Source organism: Bos javanicus, chromosome 25 (assembly GCF_032452875.1).
Source record: "Bos javanicus breed banteng chromosome 25, ARS-OSU_banteng_1.0, whole genome shotgun sequence".
In the NCBI taxonomy this organism is placed as follows: domain Eukaryota; kingdom Metazoa; phylum Chordata; class Mammalia; order Artiodactyla; family Bovidae; genus Bos; species Bos javanicus.
The window spans coordinates 9,655,495-9,679,745 of record NC_083892.1 but is presented as its reverse complement, the minus strand read 5'-3'; the positions used below and the strand labels follow the sequence as shown (position 1 = coordinate 9,679,745).

Below are 24,251 nucleotides of genomic sequence, written 5' to 3'. Positions count from 1 at the left end.
GGTTCTCACAGCAAAGCGTGGCCTGACCCCGGTGATCCTCGGGGTGTGCCAGCAGCTGAAGGGTGCTGGGGGTGCTTGCCACGGGATTCCTGCGGTTCTGCATCTGGCCGGCTCGCTCCTGCCAGGCTCCCAGCATCCTCAGCAGGGGAAGCGGGACGATTGGTAACGAGGTGGTGGAAACAGCTGCCGGGAGGGGCAGGGGATTGCAGGGAGCTCCCTCACACAGAGGGGCATTCAGGCATCAGCGTGCAGCTCCCAGCACACAGAGCCCCCAGAACGAGAGTCCCAGAGTAACGTGAGCCAGTCACGTGCAGAGCCCGGCCGCTGAGAAGAGGCCGGGTCAGCATTTCTCTTCCCGGGCCAACAGGAGATGGCCCCACCTCAAACGCAAAATGGCCTGAGACCTGGCGAGAAGGACATTCTCTCGGCAGAGCAAATGAATACCTAGGCCACTGCAGAAGTGGGAACAGAGCTCTGGTCAAACGTCTAACTGCTTAACAGTCTAATGAGATGGCCTGAGAGTCCACACTGCTTGTAATAAAAATATTTTTAAACTTATGTAACTGGGTCGCCATGGAGTTTTTCCCTTCTTGTAAATATTACATAATTATGAGAAGGAGACACACTTGTTGAAGACAGGGAGGCAGACAAGTTGGCTCAAGACACAAATTTGGGTACTGAGGCTGCTACGAGATACCTTCCAGAAGGTAACATGGGCCCCAGGACCACGACAACGGCCTCATTAGTGGGAGTTGGTTAAATCGCGGCGGCTCTGTGAACACATGCTGGGTCCCCCAGCTTCAGGTCTCTTTCAAGATGGCCATGAGCAGGGGCCACACGGGCCACGTTTTCAGGGTATTTAGAACACCCCCTGGTTGTTTTGGAAAGCTCGGGCCCCACAGTGAAAACCAACGACGTATCTGCCAGGTTTGACTTATTTCTCACTTCTTTTTAAATTTCTAAGTACTACCATGAAGAAGATACATAGCCCCTTGACTCAGGGTTGTTTTATTTCAAGATGGGGGACGCACACAAAGAAGATGGATTGAGATGGCCTGGGAAACTTCCGAAAGGCAGCGGTGCTCCGGGACCCCAGTGTGGTGGGGACACGGGTGAAGGATCAGACATACCTGGGAGAGAAGGTACAGAGAAACCGGCAGGCTGATCTTCGGTCGTTCTCCTCCCTGGTGAAGGTTGGGGGGATGAGAGAAGTCTGGGTTACACATGTGAGTGGTACGTAATACCCTACGCCAGAGGCCATCTGTCTGAATGAGCAGCACCCAACACCCAACTTCCTCTAAGACCCTAAGGTTCTTCTTTCCTGGTGGCAAAGTCGACCCTGCAAAATACATTCACAGCTCATCCCATCCAATGGGTTTCCCAGGTGGTGCCATGGTAAAGAACCTGCCTGCCAGTGCAGGAGACATGGGATCGATCCCTGAGTCGGGAGATGCCCTGGAGAAGGAAACGGCAACCCGCTCCAGTGTTCTTGCCTAGGAAATCCCACAGAGAGAGAAGCCTCACGGGCTATAGTACACGGGGTCCCAAAGAGTTGGACATGACTGAGCAACTCAACAACAATCCCATCCAATACTATTTGCAAGGCTGCTAACCTTCCACCTGAGAAACCTTTCACCGTGAGTCATGGATTAGATGCTGGACCCAAGAGAAGAACCAGCTCCTTAAATTACCAAGAATGTTAATTTCCCCCAGCTGGGGCACCAAGAACCTGGCAAGAGAGGCCCCAGAGGCCTGCTCTCAGGAAGTGGGGCAGGGAGAGGGGGGGGCACCCTGATCTCAGAGAAGCCACTCATCTATACTGGGCTCCAATGAGCTCCATCTCCTACCAAGCCTGTAAGGATCTTCAGGACCCTTGTTTTGCTCAGGGAGGTTGACTGCCTGGTCCAAGGTCACGAGGAAAGAGGCAGAATTTGAAACCAGGCCTGAAAACACCAGTTCCCCAGCTTTCTCTCCACCTCCAGAGTGGCATTAGGTGGCTCTCGTTAGGGCTGCAGTTTTTTCTTTGAGTCACCTGTTTGTAACAAGAAGCCCCGTGTTCTGTCTCCAAAAAGAAAGCTACATCCCCATCTAGCTGGGACATGCGCAGAGGCTGAAATCCGTGCAGAGTAACCAGCTGGCTCTGTCCCACCTCCTGTCAAAGCCTCCACCCCTTCACTCTCGGAGGTACTGCCCAAAGGTCCCCTCTCCTCGAAGTGGCATTTTTCTTGGGGACGGGCACTGAGAACCACCAGCTCAGAATCACTTCGGGGGCAGGGTCCCGGTGCCCTCCAGACCCCTGAGCCAGAAACTCTGAGAGGAGGGAGAAAACATATCTGAGAAAGTGCCCATGAACGGGCTCATGGGCCGTTCGAGGGCTCCACCGCCTGTCACTGTGGACAGTCTCTGCCCCGAGATCTTTTCCTGGGTGTGCTCCATCCCCTTCCGGCCATTCAAGTTTTGCAGCTGGCTGGATCTTCTCCAAGTTAATTAGCTCTGGCAACTAGCCGAAAAAGTGAGCAGGGATGAGAGCACCTCAGGAGAAGCACGCACAGAAACCAAAACCCTGAATTTGCAGAGGTTTCCTGTCTCCTTTGGATGTCAGTAATCTTTTCTCATTCACTTACTGTCCACACACACACACACTCACACTCATACGCTCTGGCTGTCTGTCTCTCTCCTTCCCTCCCTCCCACCCTCTCCCTCACCCCCCTTCTCAGGAAAGAAGGGAAGGAAAGGACTGTCCCTCAGGCTCCAGCCGCAGTCCCTGCAGAGCCCCGTCCCCGTGGGGTGGCTGCTCCCCCCGCCTGCAGACGCCCCCAGCCGGGCTCACCTTGTCCTGGTTCTCCAGTGAGTACACGTAGAGCGGCAGGAAGAGCCTGTTGAGCAGGTGGTCCGTGAGCACGTCGTTGAGGAACTCGCAGTTGATGATGAGGATGTCATTGAGATAGTGCAGGTGGTCCAGGTGCTCAGCCACCAGGTCGCTGAGCTTCCCCCGATTCCGGTGCCTGCCGGGAGAGAGGCCCATCTCAGCCCCAACGCCCAGGCTCAGAGCTGAGAACCGATGGCCTGAGACTTAGGTTGCTGGGGGCGCTTCATTCACAAACAAATATCTGAGCCAGTCTCGAGAGACACCTATCATGGCCCTACCAGTGGATTACAGGAAGGAAAAACGGACAGGTCCACTGCATTCAATTTTAGGGGACTCAAGGGATCCCCCCACTTTCTGGGGGCCTCAGTACAATGGACCCCACAATCATCACCACGCTAAAGCTTAAGCTCCAATACTTTGGCCACCTTTTGCATAGAGCCAACTCATTAGAAAAGACTCTGATGCTGGGAAAGATTGAGGGCAGAAGGAAAAGGGGACAACAGGGGATGAGATGGTTGGATGGCATCACCAACTCCATGGACATGAGTGTGAGCAAGCTCTGGAAGATGGTGAAGGACAGGGGAGCCCGGTGTGCTGCGGTCCACGGGGTTGCAAAGAGTCGGACACAACTGAGTGACTAAACAACAACAACAATAATGGGATCCCTCCCACTTCCTGGGGCCGTGGAACAACGGACTCCGTCATCATCACCATAGTCCCAAACAAAATGGGTAAACACAGAAACCCAGGGAAGCTTTTAGCCAGGCACTTCAAACACGAGCTGCCACTAGTCCAAGTGGCAAGATCCCTGGCTCTTGAGATAAGCAGCATTAATGGAACAATAAATCCTCACTAGTAAAATGCTCCTGAGGAGTTCTGAGGAAACAGGCAGGCCTCAATGGCCTCAGCCAACCCCAGTCCCGATCGTATGAGGGGCGCCATGCGGGGACGTGACACCCCAGGTCCCAGGAGGCCCCTGCCTGCTTCGAGTGCAGACACAGGCACTGGGGCTGTCCAGGCCCTATGAGTGGATCGGGCTCACGCTCAACAGGGACAAAGATCTGAAATAGCCAATGGGGCCCATTCCCCTCCCCCAGAGCGGTTATCTGCTGCAAAAAGCACTCTAGATCCAGGACCTTTTGCTTCTACTATGATTATTACTCAAGTAATAGATGGTCACTGGAAGGGACAGACAACTAAAGAAGAAAATAAGAGCAAAAAGAAATCAAAGTCTCCTACAGTCCCACCACTAACAGATAAACAGTATTTTATTTCCATAGGGAGGTGATGGAATTCCAGTTGAGCTATTTCAAATCCTAAAAGATGATGCTGTTAAAGTGCTGCACTCAATATGCCAGCAAATTTGGTAAACTCAACAGTGGCCACAGGACTGGAAAAGGTCAGTTTTCATTCCAATCCCAAAGAAAGGCGATGCCAAACAATACTCAAACTACTGCACAATTGCACTCATCTCACACGCTAGTAAAGTAATGCTAAAAATTCTCCAAGCCAGGCTTCAAGAGTATGTGAACTGTGAACTTCCAGATGTTCAAGCTGGATTTAGAAAAGGCAGAGGAACCAGAGATCATATTGCCAACAACCATTGGATCATCGAGAAAGCAAGAGAGTTCCAGAAAAACATCTACTTCTGCTTTCTTGACTATGCCAAAGCCTTTGAGTGCATCAATCACAATAAACTGTGGAAAATTCTTAAAGAGATGAGAATACCAGACCACCTGACCTGCCTCCTAAGAAATCTGTATGCAGGTCAAGAAGCAATAGTTAGAACTGGACATGGAACAACAGACTGTTTCCAAATAGGAAAAGGAGTACGTCAAGGCTGTATACTGTCACCCTGCCTATTTAACTTATATGCAGAGTACATCATGCGAAATGCTGGGCTGGATGAAGCATAAGCTAAAATCAAGATTGCTGGGAGAAATATCAATAACCTCAGATATGCACATGACACCACCCTTATGGCAGAAAGTGAAGAGGAACTAAAGAGCCTCTTAATGAAAGTGAAAGAGGGGAGTGAAAAAGTTGGCTTAAAGCTCAACATTCAGAAAACTAAGATCATGGCATCTGGTCCCATCACTTCATCGCCAATAGATGGGGAAACAGCGAAAATAGTGTCAGATTTTTATTTTTTGGGGCTCCAAAATCACTGCAGATGGTGACTACAGCCATGAAATCGAAAGATGCTTACTCCTTGGAAGAAAAGCTATGATCAACCTAGACAGCATATTAAAAAGCAAAGACATTACTTTGCCAACAAAGGTCTGTCTAGTCAAAGCTACAGTTTTTCCAGTAGTCATGTATGGATGTGAGAGTTGGACTATAAAGAAAGCTGAGTGCTGAAGAACTAGTACTTTTGAACTGTGGTGTTGGAGAAGACTCTTGAGAGTCCCTTGGACTGCAAGGAGATCCAATCAGTCCATCCTAAAGGAAATCAGTCCTGAATACTAATTTTAAGGACAGATGCTGAAGCTGAAACTCTAATACTTTGGCCGCCTGATGAGAAGACCTGACTCATTTGAAAAGACCCTGATGCTGGGAAAGACCGAGGGCAGGAGGAGAAGGGGACGACAGAGGATGAAATGGTTGGATGGCATCACCGACTCAATGGACATGAATTTGAACAGACTCTGGGAGACACTGAAGGACAGGGAAGCCTGGCGTGCTGCAATCCATGGGGTCACAAAGAGTCAGACATGACTGAGTGACTGAACACATGGATTTAAAAATGCAATAGAAATGATGAGCAGATAATAAAACACAGCAGCTCCTGGCCCCGCCTCCCCCACCCCTTCCCACTCTCCAGAGGAAGCAGTTTCAAATCTTTTAGGAGTTTCTGTGGATAGTTCCTCCCTCTATTTTGCGATCTGCAAGGACCTCTATTTTGTGATCGAGCCATTTTAGATAGTACACAAGGACCTCCCTTGATGACAGAATTCTGTGTTCCCTCCGCCCCTCCCCACCCAGCAGTCATCAGCAACTGGTGGTGACATTATAACCAGTCACTGCAGAGTAACGTGGAGGACCAGGAGTTCACTTTCCTCCTTGAGTAACTTTCGGTTCTTTCTGGAGCTGTGTCTCATCAGGGCTCATATCCATGACTATTCATATCTATATTCCTATTTTTTTTTTTCAATCACTCAGTCCTGTCTGACTCTCTGTGACCTCACACAGACTGTAACCCACCACGCTTCTCTGTCCATGGGATTTCCCAGGCAAGAAAACCATAGTGGGTTACCTACTCCAGGGGATCTTCCCAACCCAGGGATCGAACCCGAGTCTCTTGCATCTCCTGCATGGGCAGGTGAATTATTTACCACTGAGCCACCTGTGAAGCCTCATCCTCATCCATCCATTCTATATGGGTCCTTATTCTCCCAACTGATCTGTGATCCACAGAACCTTACTTCTTTGCCAATGTGGAAGCTAATATTTTCTCTCTCTCTAGCCCCCTGCAGCCCCAAGAGACAAGGTCCCTTTATTGTCCTGACCCCATCTAGGTGCACTTCTCACCAGATCCGTGCAAAGCTGTCACTCTGGGGCAGTGGTTCGCAACTGATACAATTTTTCCTTAAAGGAGACCTGTGTCAGAAGACAGTTTTGGTCTTCACAATTGGAAAAGGGCGCTACTGGCGTGTAGTGGGCGGAGGCCAGGGGTGCTGCTAAACACCCTATGAAGCACAGGATGCCCCACCACAAAGAATTACCTAGTTCAAGAGATGCACAGTGCAGAGTTTGAGAAATCCAGTTCTGAGACATCTATTTATCACCATCTTAATTTTTTCTTAAACAGATTTACTGATACAGAATTCACATACCAAAATCTTTACCCAAAGTATACAATTTAATGGCTCAGATGGCAAAGAATCTGCCTGCAATGCAGGAGACCTGGGCTTGATCCCTGGGTCGGGAAGACCCCCTGGAGCAGAAAATGGCAACCCACTCCAGTGTTCTTGCCTGGAGAATTCCATGGACAGAGGAGCCTGGTGAGCTACAGTCCACGGGGTCTCAAAGAATCAGACATGACTGAGTGGCTAACACATATTCACAGAGTTTTCCAACCATTATCACAATCAACCTTAGGAGATTTTATCCCCTCACCTCAAAAAAGCCCAGGCAGTCATTTTCCATTTCCGCACCTCACCCCACACACCCCTCCTCCAACCCTATGCTATGCTAAGTCACTTCAGTCGTGTCCAACTCTGTGTGACCCCATTAGACGGTAGCCTACCAGGCTCCCCGTCCCTGGGATTCTCCAGGCAAGAACACTGGAGTGGGCTGCCATTTCCTTCTCCAATGCATGAAAGTGGGAAACCACGAATCTATGGCTTCTATGGATTTGCCTATTCTGGGCATTTCATATAAGGAGAATCACATAACGTGTGGCCCCTTGCATCCTTTCACTGAGCATAACGCTCTCAAGGTTCACCCAGGGTGTCGTGCGTGTCGGGACTTCAGTCCTTTTTACTGCTGAATACTGCTCCCCTGAAGCTGCGTCCCATCCTTCCTGAGATGGGTACCGCACGGTGTTTATCCAATCGCCGGTGGAAGGCCATCTTCATCTTTTCATCAGCTGCCCAGCATCCCTCTACGGGTGCACTCGATTCATTTACCCTGTTCCTCTCTGGGAGGTATCTGAGTGGTTTCCAACTTTCTATTGCTAAGAATAGTGGAAAGCTGGGTGGAACTTTTCAGAGTATGGAAGTCCATATTCTGCCTACGCACAGGACGGGGTGGGGGTGGTGTTAAGTTTTGTTCTAGTGTTTGGCTTTTTTCTCAATGAGAACAGAATTCTCCCCAAAGCATTCTGTCCACCTAACAGGCACCTAGGGGTAGTCACTTACTCTTCATCTGTTTGTACACAGTTATCAAGCTCGATCACGTGGCTCCCAATGAACCAGACCAAATTGGAGAAGTAAGGGACGGCTGTTTTGTCTCTGATATAGTGCAGCATGGCCTGGTTATCCACTGAGAAGATTCACAAAAGAAGAGAAAAAAAAAAGTCAAGCTACCAAAAATAACTTGGGGGGAGATTAAAAAAAAAAAAAAGCAATGAAAAAGCCCTCTACTATAATCTGACTCTTTTCTGTCTTTCCTGGAAATACTTTAAAACGGTTGCCTTTTTCATAAAACTATGAAGGTAGTTATGTTATTTTATAATTAATAAAATCAATGAATCAGGGTTAAACATTGATAGTGCATGAGGAAACCTACTTATCAGCAGTGCATTTAGCTAGACTACAATGAAAACTACACCATTCTCAAGCAAGTTTCTCATATTTGCATGTAAGGGTAAGTCAAGAAAGCAGAAAACCAGAAGTTATTAACTTACATGACACTGGAATAAGGAACACGGGAATCGTCATTGAAGGAAAGGCAAAAAACAGACAAGAGTTAACAGGGTGAGGAGCTGGGAGGGTGAGACAGTTGCTCAGAGGGGCAGAGAGCTAGGGCAGGAGGCATCTAGACAGAAAGACACAGGTTAGAAGAGAGCAGAGAGCAGGAGGCGGCAGGGCTGGGGCTCAGACGGGGTCAGAGTCCAGAGGCCTGTGGGCTGGCCCATAACCGGTGAGCGGAGCCAGCAGGCCCAGGGGTGAACGGGGGCGCCATGGCCCCAGAGCAGCAATCCTCGCTGCCGGTTCACCCCCACCTTGCAGGGCCGCGCACCCGCAGTAGCCACATCTTCAAGTCAGAAATCCAGGCTGTGACTCCAGCTCTCTCAAGTTTTAAATAGTGACGACCATATATTTTTCTCAAAAAATATCTAAACCAAGGAAAACCTGTCTGAGAGCTGGATTTGGCCTCCAGGTTATGACCCCCAGATGGGCCCCTGCTCTGAGCCCTAAGAAGGCTCTCCAATCTAAGGCCATCCCAGAACCAGGCTGGAATGAGTCCCCAAGCAGCGCCTAAACCCCCCTCCCAATTAGGGGTCACCTCCAGTAATAACGTCTTAACTTGGGAAGGCAAAGCATCTGGTCCCTGAGGAAACAGGGTCCCCGCTCCAGGGTGGTGACTACACGAGAAGTAACCCAGGCGTCGTTAGGCAGAGGCCAGCACAACTCTAGGCCAGGAGACTCGTGTCCAGCCAGCCTCTGAGCCCCTGGGGGCGAGAAGCCACAGAACGGCTTTTTCCTGGGGGCAGTGATTTGGGCGTTTGGTACTTTCTGAAAGGAGGAATTTGTTGTTGGGTTTTGCAGCAGGTTGAGAATACAACACTGCCCCCTGCTGTTTGCAACAAGAAATGTGCTTGTACATTACAGATAACGTACCTCCTGGCTGTACTGAAGTGTATTTTACAGGCCAAGGAGCAAATTCAAAGACTCATTTGAGTTTCAAAGACAGCTATGCCTTAAATAATTAACACACGTGCCTCTCTCAGGCCATCACGCCTTCCGTGTGTCAGCACTGTGGGAGACTTTCCCTTGCAGAACTAAGTGCATGGAGAGGCACAGGAATTTACATAAGGGGGTGGCTAAATGGCCCGCGATGACAGCCTTTCACGAGACGGGTAACCCCAGCCATAACAAATGAACTCCCTGTTACCACCACAGAACTGTCTGTACAGACTCATGAGAGCAAGTACCTGTTGTCATGTTAGAAACCCGACAAGGTGCAAGCCCACAGGGGAGCTTACCTTTGTAGACGTTTAAAGTTATGGTTCTTACAGCAATTCTGACCATGCTTTCAGGGTGGTTGAAAAATTTGATGGCTTCTGTATACAGGGCGAAGTCATTAGTGTGCTAAAACACAAGAAGTACCCAAAATGAGTCACACACCCATAAAACATGCCTGCCCCCGCCCCGGGTTTTTGAACCCTATCAGTGAAAGTCGCTCAGTTGTGTCTGACTCTTTGTGATCCCATGGACTATACAGTCCATGGAGTTTTCCAGGCCAGAATACTGGAGTGGATCTTCAAAACCCAGGAATCAAACCCAGGTTCTCCCACATTGCAGGCAGATTTTCTACCAGCTGAGCCACCAGGGAAGCCCAAGAATACTGGAGTGAGTGACCTATTCTTTCTCTAGTGGATTTTCCCAACCCGGGAATCAAACCGGGGTCACCTGCATTGCAGGCAGATGCTTTACCAGCTAAGCCACCAAGGAATCCTACCAGAGACTTCGTAAAAGACACACACACACACACACAGCACCCATGCGAACCTTAAGCCGGTGGTTCACATCCTGTGGGGAGTGTGCGGAGCGGTGGGACGGTGAGACCATGGAAGAAACAGAAGTGGGTCCAGCCAATGCCAGGCCTAGGTTCAGGATCTGTTCCACCACTCTTAGCTGTGTGATAAAGTATATCTAAGCCTCCGTTTCTACATTTGTAAAATGAGGATAATAATTCCCACTTCGTGGTTGCTAAGATTAAATGAGATTATTTCAGGTACAGTGCATACCCTGCTGCCCGATCCCTAAGGAGCACTCGGTGATAATTCAGATGCAGTTATTAGATGCTGCTTCAACTAATAAAAGGCAAGTGCAAAGTCTGACTACATTTAGACCCTCTTTTGCTGCTACTGCTGCTAAGTCGCTTCAGTCGTGTCTGACTGTGTGCGACCCCATATATAGCAGCCCACCAGACTCCTCTGTCCCTGGGATTCTCTAGGCAAGAATACTGGAGTGGGTTGCCATTTCCTTCTCCAAGATCCTCTTTTAGCTAATATATATCTCTATTTGGAAACACTAAAAGTGTAAACATTACCGTGGAAGAGAAGTATCTCGGGAATCTTCTGCCATTAAAAAGGGGTTATCAGAACAGATCAAAACCAGAGAACAGATCAAAACTATTCCGAACCAGAGAAGTAGAGCCTTAATTAAGGAAAAGGACACAGGATCTGGGCTGGAGCATGAAATGACGTGCTCTGCTGCCCTCTTCTGGCCAGTGTTTTGCATGGCACCCGACCAGACTGGAGGGCACCCCAGGCAGGAAAGATGGACCAGCGACCTTCAGTGAGGTGACACCTGTCTAATGAGGGCAGCGCGACTTGGAGCACTAGACACAGGTGTACACTAACAGGTGGTAGCTACTGCACCAGCCCAGAGAGACAGAAACCACGTCCACCTCAAAGATCAGGCTCCTATACTCTGGGATCAGCTGGATATTCTTCCAGAAGCATCACTACGGCCCCAGAATCCCTGCATGCTGCCCTCCCCGCCCCACTCCCCCCCAGCCACCAGCAGGTACACAGAAGCCCAGCTGCACCTGAGCTGGGGAAGAACCTGCCCCCCTCTCTGGTCTAAACTTCGCAGGTGGGTTTCTTTCTGCCCAAGATAGCCTCTGGGAGAATGCAAACAGCACCCCTCTGGTCTCTAGACACATTCAATGAGCCCGTACTGGGTTCCAGGCACTGGGCCACACAATGTTAATCTTCTAAACCATCCCACACCTCGTGGCTGGGGGCTAGTACTCCTTCCTTTTGTAAAGGGAAGCGCGGCCTTCCCTTGTAAAAGAAACGGACCGTGGATGTTGAGTTTTAATGAAAGTGTTTTCAGGAACAATATGTGAGCAAGAGGCCAGTTTTTGCCCATTATAAATCTAGACAAAAAAAATCAAAGTGCAGGAGGCTGTTGCCACATCCTACGAAGACAGCTGGGTGGATTTTGCCCAAACTCAGAAGAAATGTCTGGGACCGTGGTCTGACTTCAAGCACAGGCTGTGCAGCGTATGTGACCACCAATCAGAGGACACCTGCCGGACAAACAGCATGTGGCTGTGTGGCAGCTGGCCTCCAAGATGGCCCAACGACCCTCACCTCCTAGAGGCACACCCTGTGCCTCCTTCCACGCTGAGTCAGGGCTGGCCTGGGCGGCCTAAAGAAGACAATGGAAGAGACGGTGTGTGGCTTCTGAGGCCCCGTCAGGAAAGGCATTACAGCTTGCCTTGATGTCTTGGGATCACTTATTCTATGGAAAGCCAACTGCCACGCCAGGAGGACGCCCGAGCAACTCTCTGGAGGGGACTGTGTAACCGAGGCCTCCCAGCAACAGCCAGCGCTGAATGGTCAGCCATGTGGACGAGCCACCCTGGAAGCAGATCCCCCAACCCTAATCCAGCCTTCGGATGACTGCAGCCTTGTGAGACACGGAGCCAGAACCGTCCTGCCAGGCCATTCCCAACAACAGACACACTGTGAGAGAAATGTGACAGAATTCTGACCAGCAAGGCGGGAAAGGAAGTCTGCTGGGAGGCTTCTGGGAAAGAAGTTTGGGGAAAGTTAGAAGGGGGCACAAGAAAGGACGTGATGTCACCAGGCTTTTCAGCGGTGGCAAGTGAGTATGTGGTGTCTGGAGCTTTGGCAGCCATCCTGAGACCATGAGGGGTATAAGCCTGAAGACAGATGCCAGCTCAGCAGAGCAGGACAATGGAAAAGCCTGGGTTGCTCACGAAGTGGTCGAGCCACAGGATGAGCCAGTCCCAGGAAAGCCAGCATCTGTACTTTTTGGAATGTGAGATTTATTGACCTGATCGCTCAAGCTCCTCTTAATTGTAAGAACAATGGCAACTCATTTATTTAAATTGTTAGTAATTCTCCCAAAGAATACCAGAGTAAGGAATGACAAGGGCTACAGTTTTAGGGAGTCAGGTACATACTAGTTGTTTTGAAGACATCATCTCATTTAATTCAACCCCTGGAAAACCCTTCAAGGTAGAAACTATCATCACCATTTCTCAGATGAAGAAATTGAGGCTCAGAGGACTAAGACTCCTTTAAGGTCACATAGCAGGCAAGTGGCAAAGCTGGGTTTGACTGGAGTCATCACTGTTTTGCCAACAGAGGAACACATCCCAAGTTAATTTCTGGGCACTTCTCCCTACCAAGAGTATCATGCTCTCAGGTAGCACAAATTGAATTTTACATTAAAAACAGAAAAGGTAACTTGTTCAATTAAAAAAAAAAAAAACACGCCAAGGTCAAACAGTGTTGCTATGAAATAGTGAATCAGGAAATGGTGAATGCAAATGTGCTTTGTAAACAGACACAAGGTCACCCAAACCAAAGGCGCTGCTTGAACTGGCCAGCTTCCAAACAAACATGCCTCTGTGCAGCTACTTACCTCATTGTAAAAGAAATGGACCGTGTGGTTGTTGAGTTTTAATGAAAGCGTTTTCAGGAACGATATGTAATATGCCATAATCTCCTCATCAGAAAAGTCGAACTTGTGGACAATGATAGAATTTACATAGTTATTAGAGAGCAAATAATCTAGAGGGAGAAAAAAAAGAAAAGGAAAAAGATTAATTAATTCACTCTGGAGGAAAGACAAGCAGAGAAAAGTCCAGGAACAAGCAGATGACCACGTGAAGGGGCTTGAACCAGTCAGGCTGACAGGGAGCAGCTTAACCTTTAACCAGCACAGAACTCAGCCACCATGCGTAGTCACTACAAAGTTCAAGAGCGAGGCCCCAGAAAGCCCAGGACACGGCTGCCTCCCACACCAGACACAAGAATCCTCGAACATTTCCCTCCGTTGCTAGCAAAGTTCAGTGAGAGAGCCGGTGGCAGGGCAAACCAGGTGGTATGTGGGCAGTTTCACAAACCACCCACAGACGAGGGTCAGCTGCACCATGTCTTATGAAAGATGGCCCCATTTTGCCATCAAAAGTCACACTGTCACCCTTGAGTGCCACAGAAGGCTCCGCATGGCAACATGATTTATAGAGGCCCCTGGAGGCTCAGCCTCCACGACCGGGCCAGCAGCAGGCGGACTGCTTTGCGTCATCACTCACCACGATGGTGAACCTGCAGAGTAGGCCTGTTTGCCCTGTTTTGCAGATGAGTAAAAACACTAAGGTTAATTAATCTGCCCAAGGACAGAGAGACAGTAAGTCAGGAATGGAATCCAAACTTCAGTTCACTGTCCTGTGTTAATACCATGCCCTCATGGCGGCCAGGGGCTTCCCTGGTGGCTCAGCTGGTAAAGAATCCACCTGCAATGCAGAAGACCCCAGTTTGATTCCTGGGTCGGGAAGACCCGCTAGAAAAGGGATAGGCTACCCACTCCAGTATTCTTGAGCTTCCCTGGTGGCTCACCTGGTAAAGAATCTGCCTGCAACATGGGAAATCTGGGTTCAATCCTGGGTTGGGAAGATTCCCTGGAGAAGCAAAAGGCTACCCACTCCAGTATTCTGGCCTGGAGAATTCTATGGACTGTATAGTCCATGGGGTTGCAAAGAGTCGGACATGACTGGGTGACTTTCATTTCACATGGGGGCCAAGGAGGAAAACTGGATAACGAGGCCCTGGGGGCACTGGATCCACAAGGGAGTGGCCATCCTGCTAAGCTCCCAGGCCCTGCTGGGAGAGAGCTTCCCATGGTGAGAGCTTCCAGCCGTGCAAAGGAAGCTAGAAAATACAGATCTTAATGCTGTTACCTTTGAAGTTGAAATGACAGCCACTAGATCCACTAGTTTTGGAAGCTGTGCTTGCCAGTGAAAACAGTCTACAGAACCCCTACCACTCATGGGCCTGCAGTCTGCAGTCTCGGCCTTGGGCCCTGGCCAGACAAGTTGTCCTCTGAGTCCTCACCAGACACCCTGCGAAGCTAGTGCTGCCGTGCCCACCATCGGCCCTTCCGTTCTGGCTGCCTCCCCACAGATGGGTAAAGGCCAGACACGACCCACACCAGCATACGGGCAGACCCACACCAGCATACGGGCAGACTCAGCAAGGCAGGAGAGCGGGGTGGCACCTCTCTACCTCTGGTTGTGGGACCAGCAACACGGCCTCCCTGGAGCTTATCAAGACTTGCGGAGTCTTGGGCCCGGCCCTGACCACCTACTCAGATCTCTGGGTGGGCCCAGTGCTCCGTGTGTTGAGAAGGCCCGCTAGGCTTCCCCGTCATGCTCCCACCTCAGAGGCACTGGCTTCAAAGGTAAACTTGGACCCACACTGCCTGAGTGGCTTCCCAACTGGGTGACCTTGGGCAGGACATGTACGCTCCTCACTCCCCAGCTTTCCCATCTGAGAGCAGGAATTAATGAGACCTTCCTCACGTGAGGAAGCAGGTAAAACAGGAAAAGCTCTGAGGACCTGGAGGAGCACAGAGGCGCCCCCTACGCAGGAGCTGCCAGGCTTCACCCCCGCACTCTGGCTCGGAGACTCTGAACCTCCACCCCCAGTCCACCAGTTGCCACAACTGCTGTTCTCGGGGGAAAACAGAAAGAAAAAACAGAAAGCTGTTTGGTGCCAAAGAGGTACCTAACTTAGGCCAATCAGAGATTTACTGAAAAGGTTGGAACTACCAAACACACCAAGAAGAGTCACCCGGGAGCACGGGATGAGAGAGGGGTCGCAGCAAGGGCACTCTGCCAGGGTCGCCTCAGAACGGTCTCCGAGGCGCTGCAGGCAGGACACCAGTCTGTAGTTTTCAAAATCTCAGTGATAACAATTCTTGAGGTAAGTCTTATGGCTCGCTCTAAGAGAAAAGGCAGTGGGGTCCTGAGAATTTTAACACATTTAAACATGAGGAAAATTCCACGGACAGAGAAGTCTGGCCGCGCTACAGTCCACAGCGTCACAGAGTCGGACGTGACTGAAGCAACTGAAGCATGAAAAGGAGGTTACCACACAAAATACACGTACTGAGCCTCTCCAGTCGTGTCCAAGCCTTTGTGACCCTGTGGACGGTAACCCGCCAAGTTCTTCTGTCCATGGGATTCTCCAGGCAAGAACATGGGAGTGGGTTGCCGTGCCCCCCTCCAGGGGATCTTTCCGAGCCAGAGATGGAACCCGTATCTCCTGCGCCTCCTGCATTGACAGGCGGATTCTTTACCACTAGTGCCACCTGGGAAGCCCCAAATCTGCAGGATGCAGCAGAAGCAGTTCTAAGAAGGAAGTTTAAAGTGATACAAGTCAAAGTCCAAGTCACTCAGTCGTGTCCGACGCTTTGGACTACACAGTCCATGGGATTCTCCAGGCCAGAACAGTGGAGTGGGTAGCCATTCCCTTCTCTAGGGGATCTATCCAACCCAGGGACGGAACCCAGGTCTCCTGCATTGCAGGTGGATTCTTCACCAGCTGAGCCACAGAGGAAGCCCATATGGGCCTTCCTCAAAAAAAGAAAATCTCAAGAAAAACAACCTAAGCTACCATCTAAAAGAAATAGAAAAAGAAGAACAAACAAAACCTAAAGTCAGAAGGAAAGAAATAGTGAAAATCAGAGGGGAAATAAATAAAATTAAGAAAACAATTTAAAAAATCTATAAAACCAAGAGCTAGTGTTTTGAAAGGATAAACAAAATCAACAAACCTCTGGCCAGGCTCCCCAGGAAGAAAAGACACAGAACCCAAATAAACAAAATAAGAAATGAAAAAAAAGAAATAACAACTGATACTGCAGAAACACAAAAAGAAAAAAAATCACAAGAGTATACTCTAAAGGGTCATATGCCAACAAAATGGACAACCTAGAAGAAATGGACAAGTTTCTAGAAACATACAGCCCTCCACAACTGAGGAGCTGTTTCAAAAAGGAGCTTCTTTCAAAATGAAATAGATAATTTGAACAGACTAGATACTAGAAGGGAAATAGAATCTGTAATTCAAAAAAAGAAAAAACTCCCTTCAAACAAAAGTCCAGGACCAGAACCAGATGGCTTCACTGGGGAATTCTACCAAACATAAAAAGGACTTACAGTGACCCTTCTCAAACTCTTTCAGGACTTCCCTGGTGATCCAGTGGGTAAGAACCCGCCTGCCAATGCAGGCGACACCAGTTTGATCCCTGCTCCGGGAAGATTCCACGTGCCACAGGGCAACTGAGCCCGTGCGTCACAGCTACTGAAGCCTGCGTGCGCTACAGCCTCTGCGGCAAGAGACACCAACGCAATCAGAAGCCTGCGCTCCGCAGTTAGCGAAAGCCCAAGCACAACCACCAAGACCCAGCACAGCCAGCAGTAAATAAATTAATTAATTTTTAAAACTCAACTCTTCCAAAAGACTGTAGAGGAGAGAACACTTCCAAAGTCCTTCTATGAGCCACCAAGACCCTGATACCAAGATCAAAGATACTACTAAAAAGGAAAATTACAGGCCAGTATCTTTGATGAATATAGATGCAAAAATTTTGAACAAAATATTAGCAAACCATATCCAACAACAGATAAAAAAGATCATACACACACCATGGTCGAGTTGCATCCATCCTAGGGTCACAAGGTTCAATGACGCAAATCAATCAGTGTGATATACCACATAAACAAAAGGAAAGACAAAAGTCACATGATCATCTCAATAGATACGGAAAAAGCATTTGATAAAATTCAACATTCATTCATGATAAAAATTTTCATCAAAGTGGGTCTAGAGGGAACATATCTCAACATAATAAAAGTCATTTATGACAAGCCAACATGATACTCAATGATGAAAATCTGCAAGCCTTCCCACTAAATTATGTAACAAGACAATGATGCCCACTCTTACCACTTTTATTCAACATAGTATTGGAAGTCTTAGTCATAAAAATCAGACAAGAAAAAGAAATAAAAGGCATCCAAATTGGAAAGTGGAAGGACGGAGGTAAAATTGTCATTACATGCAGATGACATGATATTCTATATAGAAAACCCTAAAGGTGGTGCCAGTGGGAAAGAATTCAGCTACCAATGTAGGAGACACAAGAGACGTGGGTTCGATCCCTGGGTTGGGAAGATCCCTTGGAGTAGGAAATGACAACCCACTCCAGTACTCCTGCCTGGAAAATTCCATGGACAGAGGAACCTGAAGGCCTACAGTCCATAGGGTTGCAAAGGGTCGGACATGACTAAGCACACACGCACACAAAGATTCCACAAGAAAACTATTAGGACTGAAAAATGAATTCAAGAAGGCGGCAGGATGTAAGGTTAACACACAGGAATCTGTCACGTTTCTTTACACTGACAACGAAATAGCATAGAGTTAGAAGAAAAAAGATAATCCCTTTTAAAATCATGTCAAAAAAAAAAAAAAATACCTAGGAATAAACCCGATCAAGGAGGCGAAAGATACACACTGAAAAGTAAAAAATATTGAGAAAGGAAACTGAAGATGCTTTAAAGAAACGGGAAGATACCCCATGCTCGTGGATTGGAAGAATTAGGATAGTTAAAATGGCCATACTACCCAAAGCGATCTATAGATTTAATGTGATCCCTATCAAATTACCCATGACATCTTTCACAGAAGTAGAAAAAATAATCCTAAAATTTATATGAAAGACCCAGAACTGCCACAGTAATCCTGAGGGAAAAGAACAAAGTTAGAGGCATAACCCTCCCAGATTTCAGACAATACTACAAAGTCACAGTCATCAAAGCAGTGTGGTATTGGCACAAAAACAGACAGATTTATGGACCAGAATAGAGGTCCCAGAAGTAAACTCTCACACCTACAATCGATTAATCTTCAACAAAGGAGGCAAGAATATACAATCACAAAAAGGCAGTCTCTTCAGCAAGCGGTGTTCAAAAGCGAGAGACCCACATGTAACTAAATGACGTGAGAACATACCCTTTTACCACACACAAAAAGAAATTCAAAAATGGCTTAAAGACTTAAATTCATGACATCAGAAAACTCCTAGAAGAGAACAGAGGCAAAACATTCTCTGACACAAATCGTACCAATGTTTTCTTGGTCAGTCTCCGAAAGCAATAGAAATAAAAACAAAAATAAACAAATGGGACCCAATCAAATTTATAAGCTTTTACACAGCAAAGGAATCCATAAACAAAATGAAAAGACAAACTACAGAATGGGAGAAAATATTTGCAAATGATGTGACCAAGAAGGTTTAATTTCCAAAATATACAAACAGTTCACATAGCTCAATATCAACAAAAACAAACAACTCAATCAAAAAATGGGGAGAGAAGACCTAAACAGACATCTCTCCAAAGAAGACATACAGATGGCCAACAGTCACAAGAAAAGATGCTCAACATCGCTAATTATTAGAGAAATGAAAATCAAAACTACAATGAGTTGATCACCTCATTCTGGTCAGAGGTGATATCATATCACCTCATTCTGGTCAAAATGGCAATCACCAAAAAGTCTACAAATAATAAATGCTGGAGAGGGTGTGGAGAAAAGGGAACCCTCCTGCACTGTTGGTGGGAATGCAAACTGGTGCAGCCATGATGCAGAACACGATGGCGGTTCCTTAACAAACTAAAAATAGAACTAGAATATGACCCATCAACTCCACCCCTGGTCATATATCCAGAAAAGATGAAAACTCTAGTTCTAAAAGACACGCGCACCCCAGTGTTCAGAGCAGTACTATTTATAATAGCCAAGACATGGAAGCAATCCAGGTGTCCATCAACAGATGAACGGATAAAGATGATGTCACACACACACACAGAGGGATATTAGCCCCCCAAAAAATAAAATACTACCATTCACAGCAACAAGGACGGACCTAGAGATTTTCACACCAAGTGAAGTAAGTCAGACAAAGACAAATATACTGTGATATCACTTTTATGTGGAATCTTAAAAAAAAATGATACAAAGGAACTTATTACAAAATAGAAACAAACTCACGGACAACAAACTTCTGGTTGCCAAAGGGTAAACGCAGGGCAGGGGTAAACTTGAAATTTGAGATCAACAGATATACACGGCTATATATAAACATATATTTATTTTATACTACATATATTTTATGTTATGTATAATATTTTATACTATATAAATATATATTTTATACTATATATATTCTGCTAAGTTGCTTCAGTCGTGTCCGACTCTTTGTGACCCCATGGACTGTAGCCCACCAGGCTCCTCTGTCCAGCAGATTCTCCAGACAAGAACACTGGAGTGGGTTGCCACACCCTCCTTCAGGGGATCTTCCCAACCCAGGGATCAAACCCAGGTCTCCCTCACTGCAGGCATATTCTTTACTGTCTGACACCAGGGTTGCCTATAATATACTAGTATCACTACGTATAAAATAAATAACAAAGACCTACTGTATAGCACAGGGAACTATATTCAATAGCTTATAAAAAAATGAGGTTACATATACCACAAATCTAAGTGTATAGCTTGATATATGTGGCAGTGTATATATTTATGAATTTGAAGTACTTGCACTTATGTGTGTATATATACTTGTGTGTACATATATATATGCATATATATGTACACATACACACACCTCTCACACATTTTAGGTGTCCAGCGCAATGAATTTTTGCAAATAAATGCAACAGGTAAGCACCACCTTGATCAGATAGTGCATTTCCAGCTCCTGAAAGACACTCACACCCCTGCTCCATCCGTTCCCTGTCCCCAAGACAGCCCCTCAGCCTAACTTCCAGTACCGCAGACTCATTCTGCCTGATCCTGAGCTCCGTGTATGTGGACTCACATGGGAAGCCCCCGCCTAGTGTGTGGCCCCTTACCACGGCCCAGTTACCCACGTCTCTTCCTTTGTCTCCTTCTGGCTATACAGTATCCTGTTCTTGGAACAGTCCACGACCTACCCACCCAGAATCCACACTTGCAACGAGCAGCCAGTAAGGCTGCTTCACTCTACTGTCTGGCCGGCTGTGGTCAGCGGGGGCCGAATGGGCCAGCAGGAGAAGGGATGTCGGCCCTGCTGTGACTGCTGAGTGGTTCCCAGGCCACTAGAGACACAGACGCCTGTGCTGGCTGCTGGGGGTGAGCGGCCTCCAGCCTCCCGGCTGCACCCCGAGCTGGAAGAGCCCCGTGCTCCCATGACTCCCCCGCGGGACTTTTCTGGGCCTCCAGACCGGACTCCGTGGGTGGCGGGGCCTCGGTGGGGGCGGTGCAGGCGCCTCTATTATTCGACTGGGATTTTTCTACTATGCCCTCTCTGTGTGGCCGGCTTTCTGTGGTATGCTTTTATAATAAACCCAGGAGTCTCTAAGTAATCTCAGTCTCTCGGGCCTGCTGTCACTTAGGTCACCAAACCCCACAGGCAACAGGTGTACCCGTGAAATGGCTGCCTGTAATAACGAAAACCCGGAAACCACCTAAATGCCCGCGGTCACGTTAAGTAAGTTATGGCCCAGAAAGAGGCGGCTCTTAAACCAAACAAGGCTGGGATGCATGAATGGACAACATGAAAATCTAAGATACGCTAGTTAAGTTCGGAAAAAAAAAAATGAAGCAGACAGCAAAACGATAGAGGTTAACACTGAGCTGTTGGGGTGAAATTCTCCAGAACTTCTGCTTTCTATAGCTTTTTCATTGGACTTTTTGTTGTTTTACAATGGAGACATTTTCTTCCTATAATCAGAAAATTAAAAGCAAAAGTCACCCATCCTTCTCACTCCCATACATCCAAGTTCTATAAAAACAGTACTTTTTGCTGCCTTGGTGGGGCTTATGAAAGTGCTCTGATGAATTCCCTGCAGGGCCAGCACCATCTGCCTGGGTTTTCTTACAGCACAATACACTTTTTAGCCCTGAGGCAAGAGATGCCGTATGATCCAGAAAGCCCAGAATTTTCTATCGCCCCCAACCCCCTCTTCAATCCTGTAGCCCTGAGGTCAGCTGGGTCACCAGAGAACAGCCACTTGGGGGAACACTGGCTTTAAGGATAAAACCAGCTTTAATTGGAAACTTCCAGCTGCCAGACCCCACGCTACGCTGCGCACACCCGCTCTCACGCTTATCCTCAAGCCACTGCAATCTGCAGGTACTGGGATTGTCTCCACTTCAGAGAGGCAGAAACTGCCGCTTGGCGGGTCAACATCCTGGAATAGGCGTGGGGCGTATGTTGGCAGTACCAGGCCTGGGACTTGCTTGGCTCTCAGTCCATGGTTTGCAATACGGAGCTGGGCCTTCCCCTCTCGGAGTTTTCAGAAACTGCCCGCAATTCACATCCAGCGTAACCAAAGCTGTTAACAGGGAAACCACTCAGGGAGAGTGAGTCAAATCGCATTTGCCAATTCACAATGGGGGAAGCCTCAGGAGTCTCCTGGGACAGTAGTGCCATCTAGTGGCCACTTCCTGGGACAGCAGCACCATCCAGTGGCCGCATCCCAGGACAGCAGCGCCATCTAGTGGCCATCAGCCAGAAGCTCTTTCCTCCCCTGCCTCCTCCCTCCTCAGGGGAAATGCCACCATTCTCTTTTACTGGAAGCTTTTCTCAATCCTGTCTTGGGGGCCAAGAGCCTGCCTGTGACACAGGCATCCCATCACTTCTCTTCTCTTCCCTGCTTCCAGCAGGCAGGCCCTGAGGCTTGGTGCAGTTATCTTGGAATAAAAAAGCTTTTGATCAAGCACGGAGGATTAGGAGCCAAATCAGGGTTTCACACCCTGGGCACTGTTGACATTTTGGGCTAACTACTCCTTTATTGCGGGGGGCTGTCCTGCATGTTGTAGGATTTTAACAGCATCACTGACCTCTACCCAGAGGCCAGTAGCACAGCTCCCCAGGAATGTCTCCAGACACTGACAAATGTTCATTGGGAGCACAGTCACCCCCAGTTGATGACCACTGAGTTAATCTGCCTGGGCTGAAACCCCTTCTGGATTCCGGCCTTGCTAGAGCTGTGACCTGGGGCCAGAGAGTCAAACTCTCTGAGCATTAAACGAGGGCACTCAGCACCTGCCTCGCAGCGTGGGTGTTTCAGATCACGAGCCCGGGGCTCAGCAAGGGCAGGGAGAGGCTCCGAGTCACCCTCACCAGTGAGGCAGTGGAGCTGAAGCAGGCAGGGCAGGGGCCAAAGCCACGCCCTGGCCACGTTCTTCCCCATCCTGCTGCTTCCAATGCTTATTCTGTTGGCTGTCTACTCAGTGACCCAAGCTCTTTAATAACAGGTTATAAAGAAGACACGCAAATGCCCTCAGAACCACCCAGCAGAGGGGAGCCCTCTCTCAGCCCTGCACAGCACCCTACCATGCAGGGATTAAAAATGGCACTAGGGCCTGAACTGTGTGCCCCCAAAACTCATGTGCTGAAACCCTAACCCCCAAAGGAACTGCATCTGGAGACAGAGGCTTTCAGGAGGTAATTAAAGGTCACATGAGGTCTTGTAAAGACTAGTGTCTTTACAAGAAAAGGAAGAGACATCAGAATCCTCTCTCCACGTGCACAGAGGAGAGACCATGTGAGGACATAAAGAGAGTGAGGCTCTGCAAACCAGGAAGACAGGCCTCCCCAGAAGTCAGCCCCGGCGCCGCCATGATCGTGGACTGCCAGCGCGAGCACTGTGAGAAACGCATTTCTGTCGTCTGAGCCGCCCAGCCTGGGGCACGCGCTCTGGCAGCCCAAGCACACCAAGACACACGGTGAGCACAGACATTCTCAAAGCAACACGAAAACCATGGCACACGACATGTAGCGACACCCAGCTACCTGACCCTGGTGTGGAGGCCAGGGTCAGGACTGTCCTTACAAAGTGAGGTCTCATGGCTGATGTTCTCAAAGAGGATGTTTAGGGTCTGCAGCAGCTGAACGCACACGTAGCGGCCCGACTTCTGCCGCAGGATGTTCAAGAAGAAAACGAACATGTTCTTCTCCAGGAAGAAGCTGCGGAGAGAAGGGGACAGCGTCAGTGGTCTTCCACTCGTAGAAATGCGCGTCATCCTCTGGTTACACACCCAGCACACGTGGTGGAGCAGCCAGGCCACACCACACGCATGGGCTTGGCTTCCAAGACACCCAGTTCCCACGACGCTGTATTCCACTCAGAGAAATGCAACCTTTCAGACTCTCTTCCTGGAATGTGGGAACAGTGCTGATTCTGGGAAGTGGTGAACTTCCAGATTTCGGACAGAGGGGGAAAGGTCTTTCCCAACTAAATGATGACACAGTGATCTATCTACGCTTCTAAAACCAACACGCAGCCGTTTTCCATCCACATTTTACAAACTTAGTTTTCCCCACTAAGTCTCCTTCCTTAGCCTTCATAGCTCTGAGTGCTCACCAGCAACCTAGGAACCAGAGTAATTCCCCGCAAAGGGGCACGAGGGTGCTGAATAGTCAAAGAGTTTGGGTGGTTTCTCAGCTGGCAAGTTGGTCATTTCCACATCTAGGGAATGAGAACTGCAAGGAAAGAGAAAGTGCTGATGCGGTCATGGGACACCAGCCAGCCCCCAGGCCTTTCTATTCCTGCACAGACTATTTGCCTGCATGCAGGCTGGGGGCACTGACTTTGGGGGGCACACAATGGCTCTTTTAATCTTGAAATGGAGATCCCCTAATGCCTTTCTTTAAAGGAAGAAAATGTTTTTAGTTATGTTCTCCATATTCAAGCTAAGGGGCTTCCCTGGTGCCTCACTGGTAAAGAATCTTCTTGCCAATGCAGGAGACGCAGGTTCAATCCCTGGGTCAGGAAGATACCTTGGAGAAGGGAATGGCTACCCATCCCAGTATGCCTGTCTGGAAAATCC

The 24,251-nt window shown here is 48.5% G+C and overlaps 1 protein-coding gene across 5 annotated transcripts in view; it reads right to left on the bottom strand.

Moving 5' to 3' along the window:
• The window catches only part of CLEC16A (C-type lectin domain containing 16A), a 234,618-nt gene that overhangs the window by 189,921 nt on the left and 20,446 nt on the right, over positions 1-24,251 (bottom strand). For 4 of the 5 annotated variants that reach the window (XM_061401131.1, XM_061401129.1, XM_061401130.1 and 1 more), the window contains exons 3-8: positions 23,255-23,388; positions 12,946-13,094; positions 9,522-9,627; positions 7,732-7,855; positions 2,831-3,005; positions 1,131-1,184 (exon numbers count right to left, since the gene is read on the bottom strand). In XM_061401131.1, the coding sequence (XP_061257115.1) occupies positions 1,131-1,184; positions 2,831-3,005; positions 7,732-7,855; positions 9,522-9,627; positions 12,946-13,094; positions 23,255-23,369 (723 nt within the window). In that variant the 5' untranslated portion in view covers positions 23,370-23,388. The remainder of the gene's footprint in view (positions 1-1,130; positions 1,185-2,830; positions 3,006-7,731; positions 7,856-9,521; positions 9,628-12,945; positions 13,095-23,254; positions 23,389-24,251) is intronic. The other variant, XM_061401133.1, reaches the window with a different exon arrangement.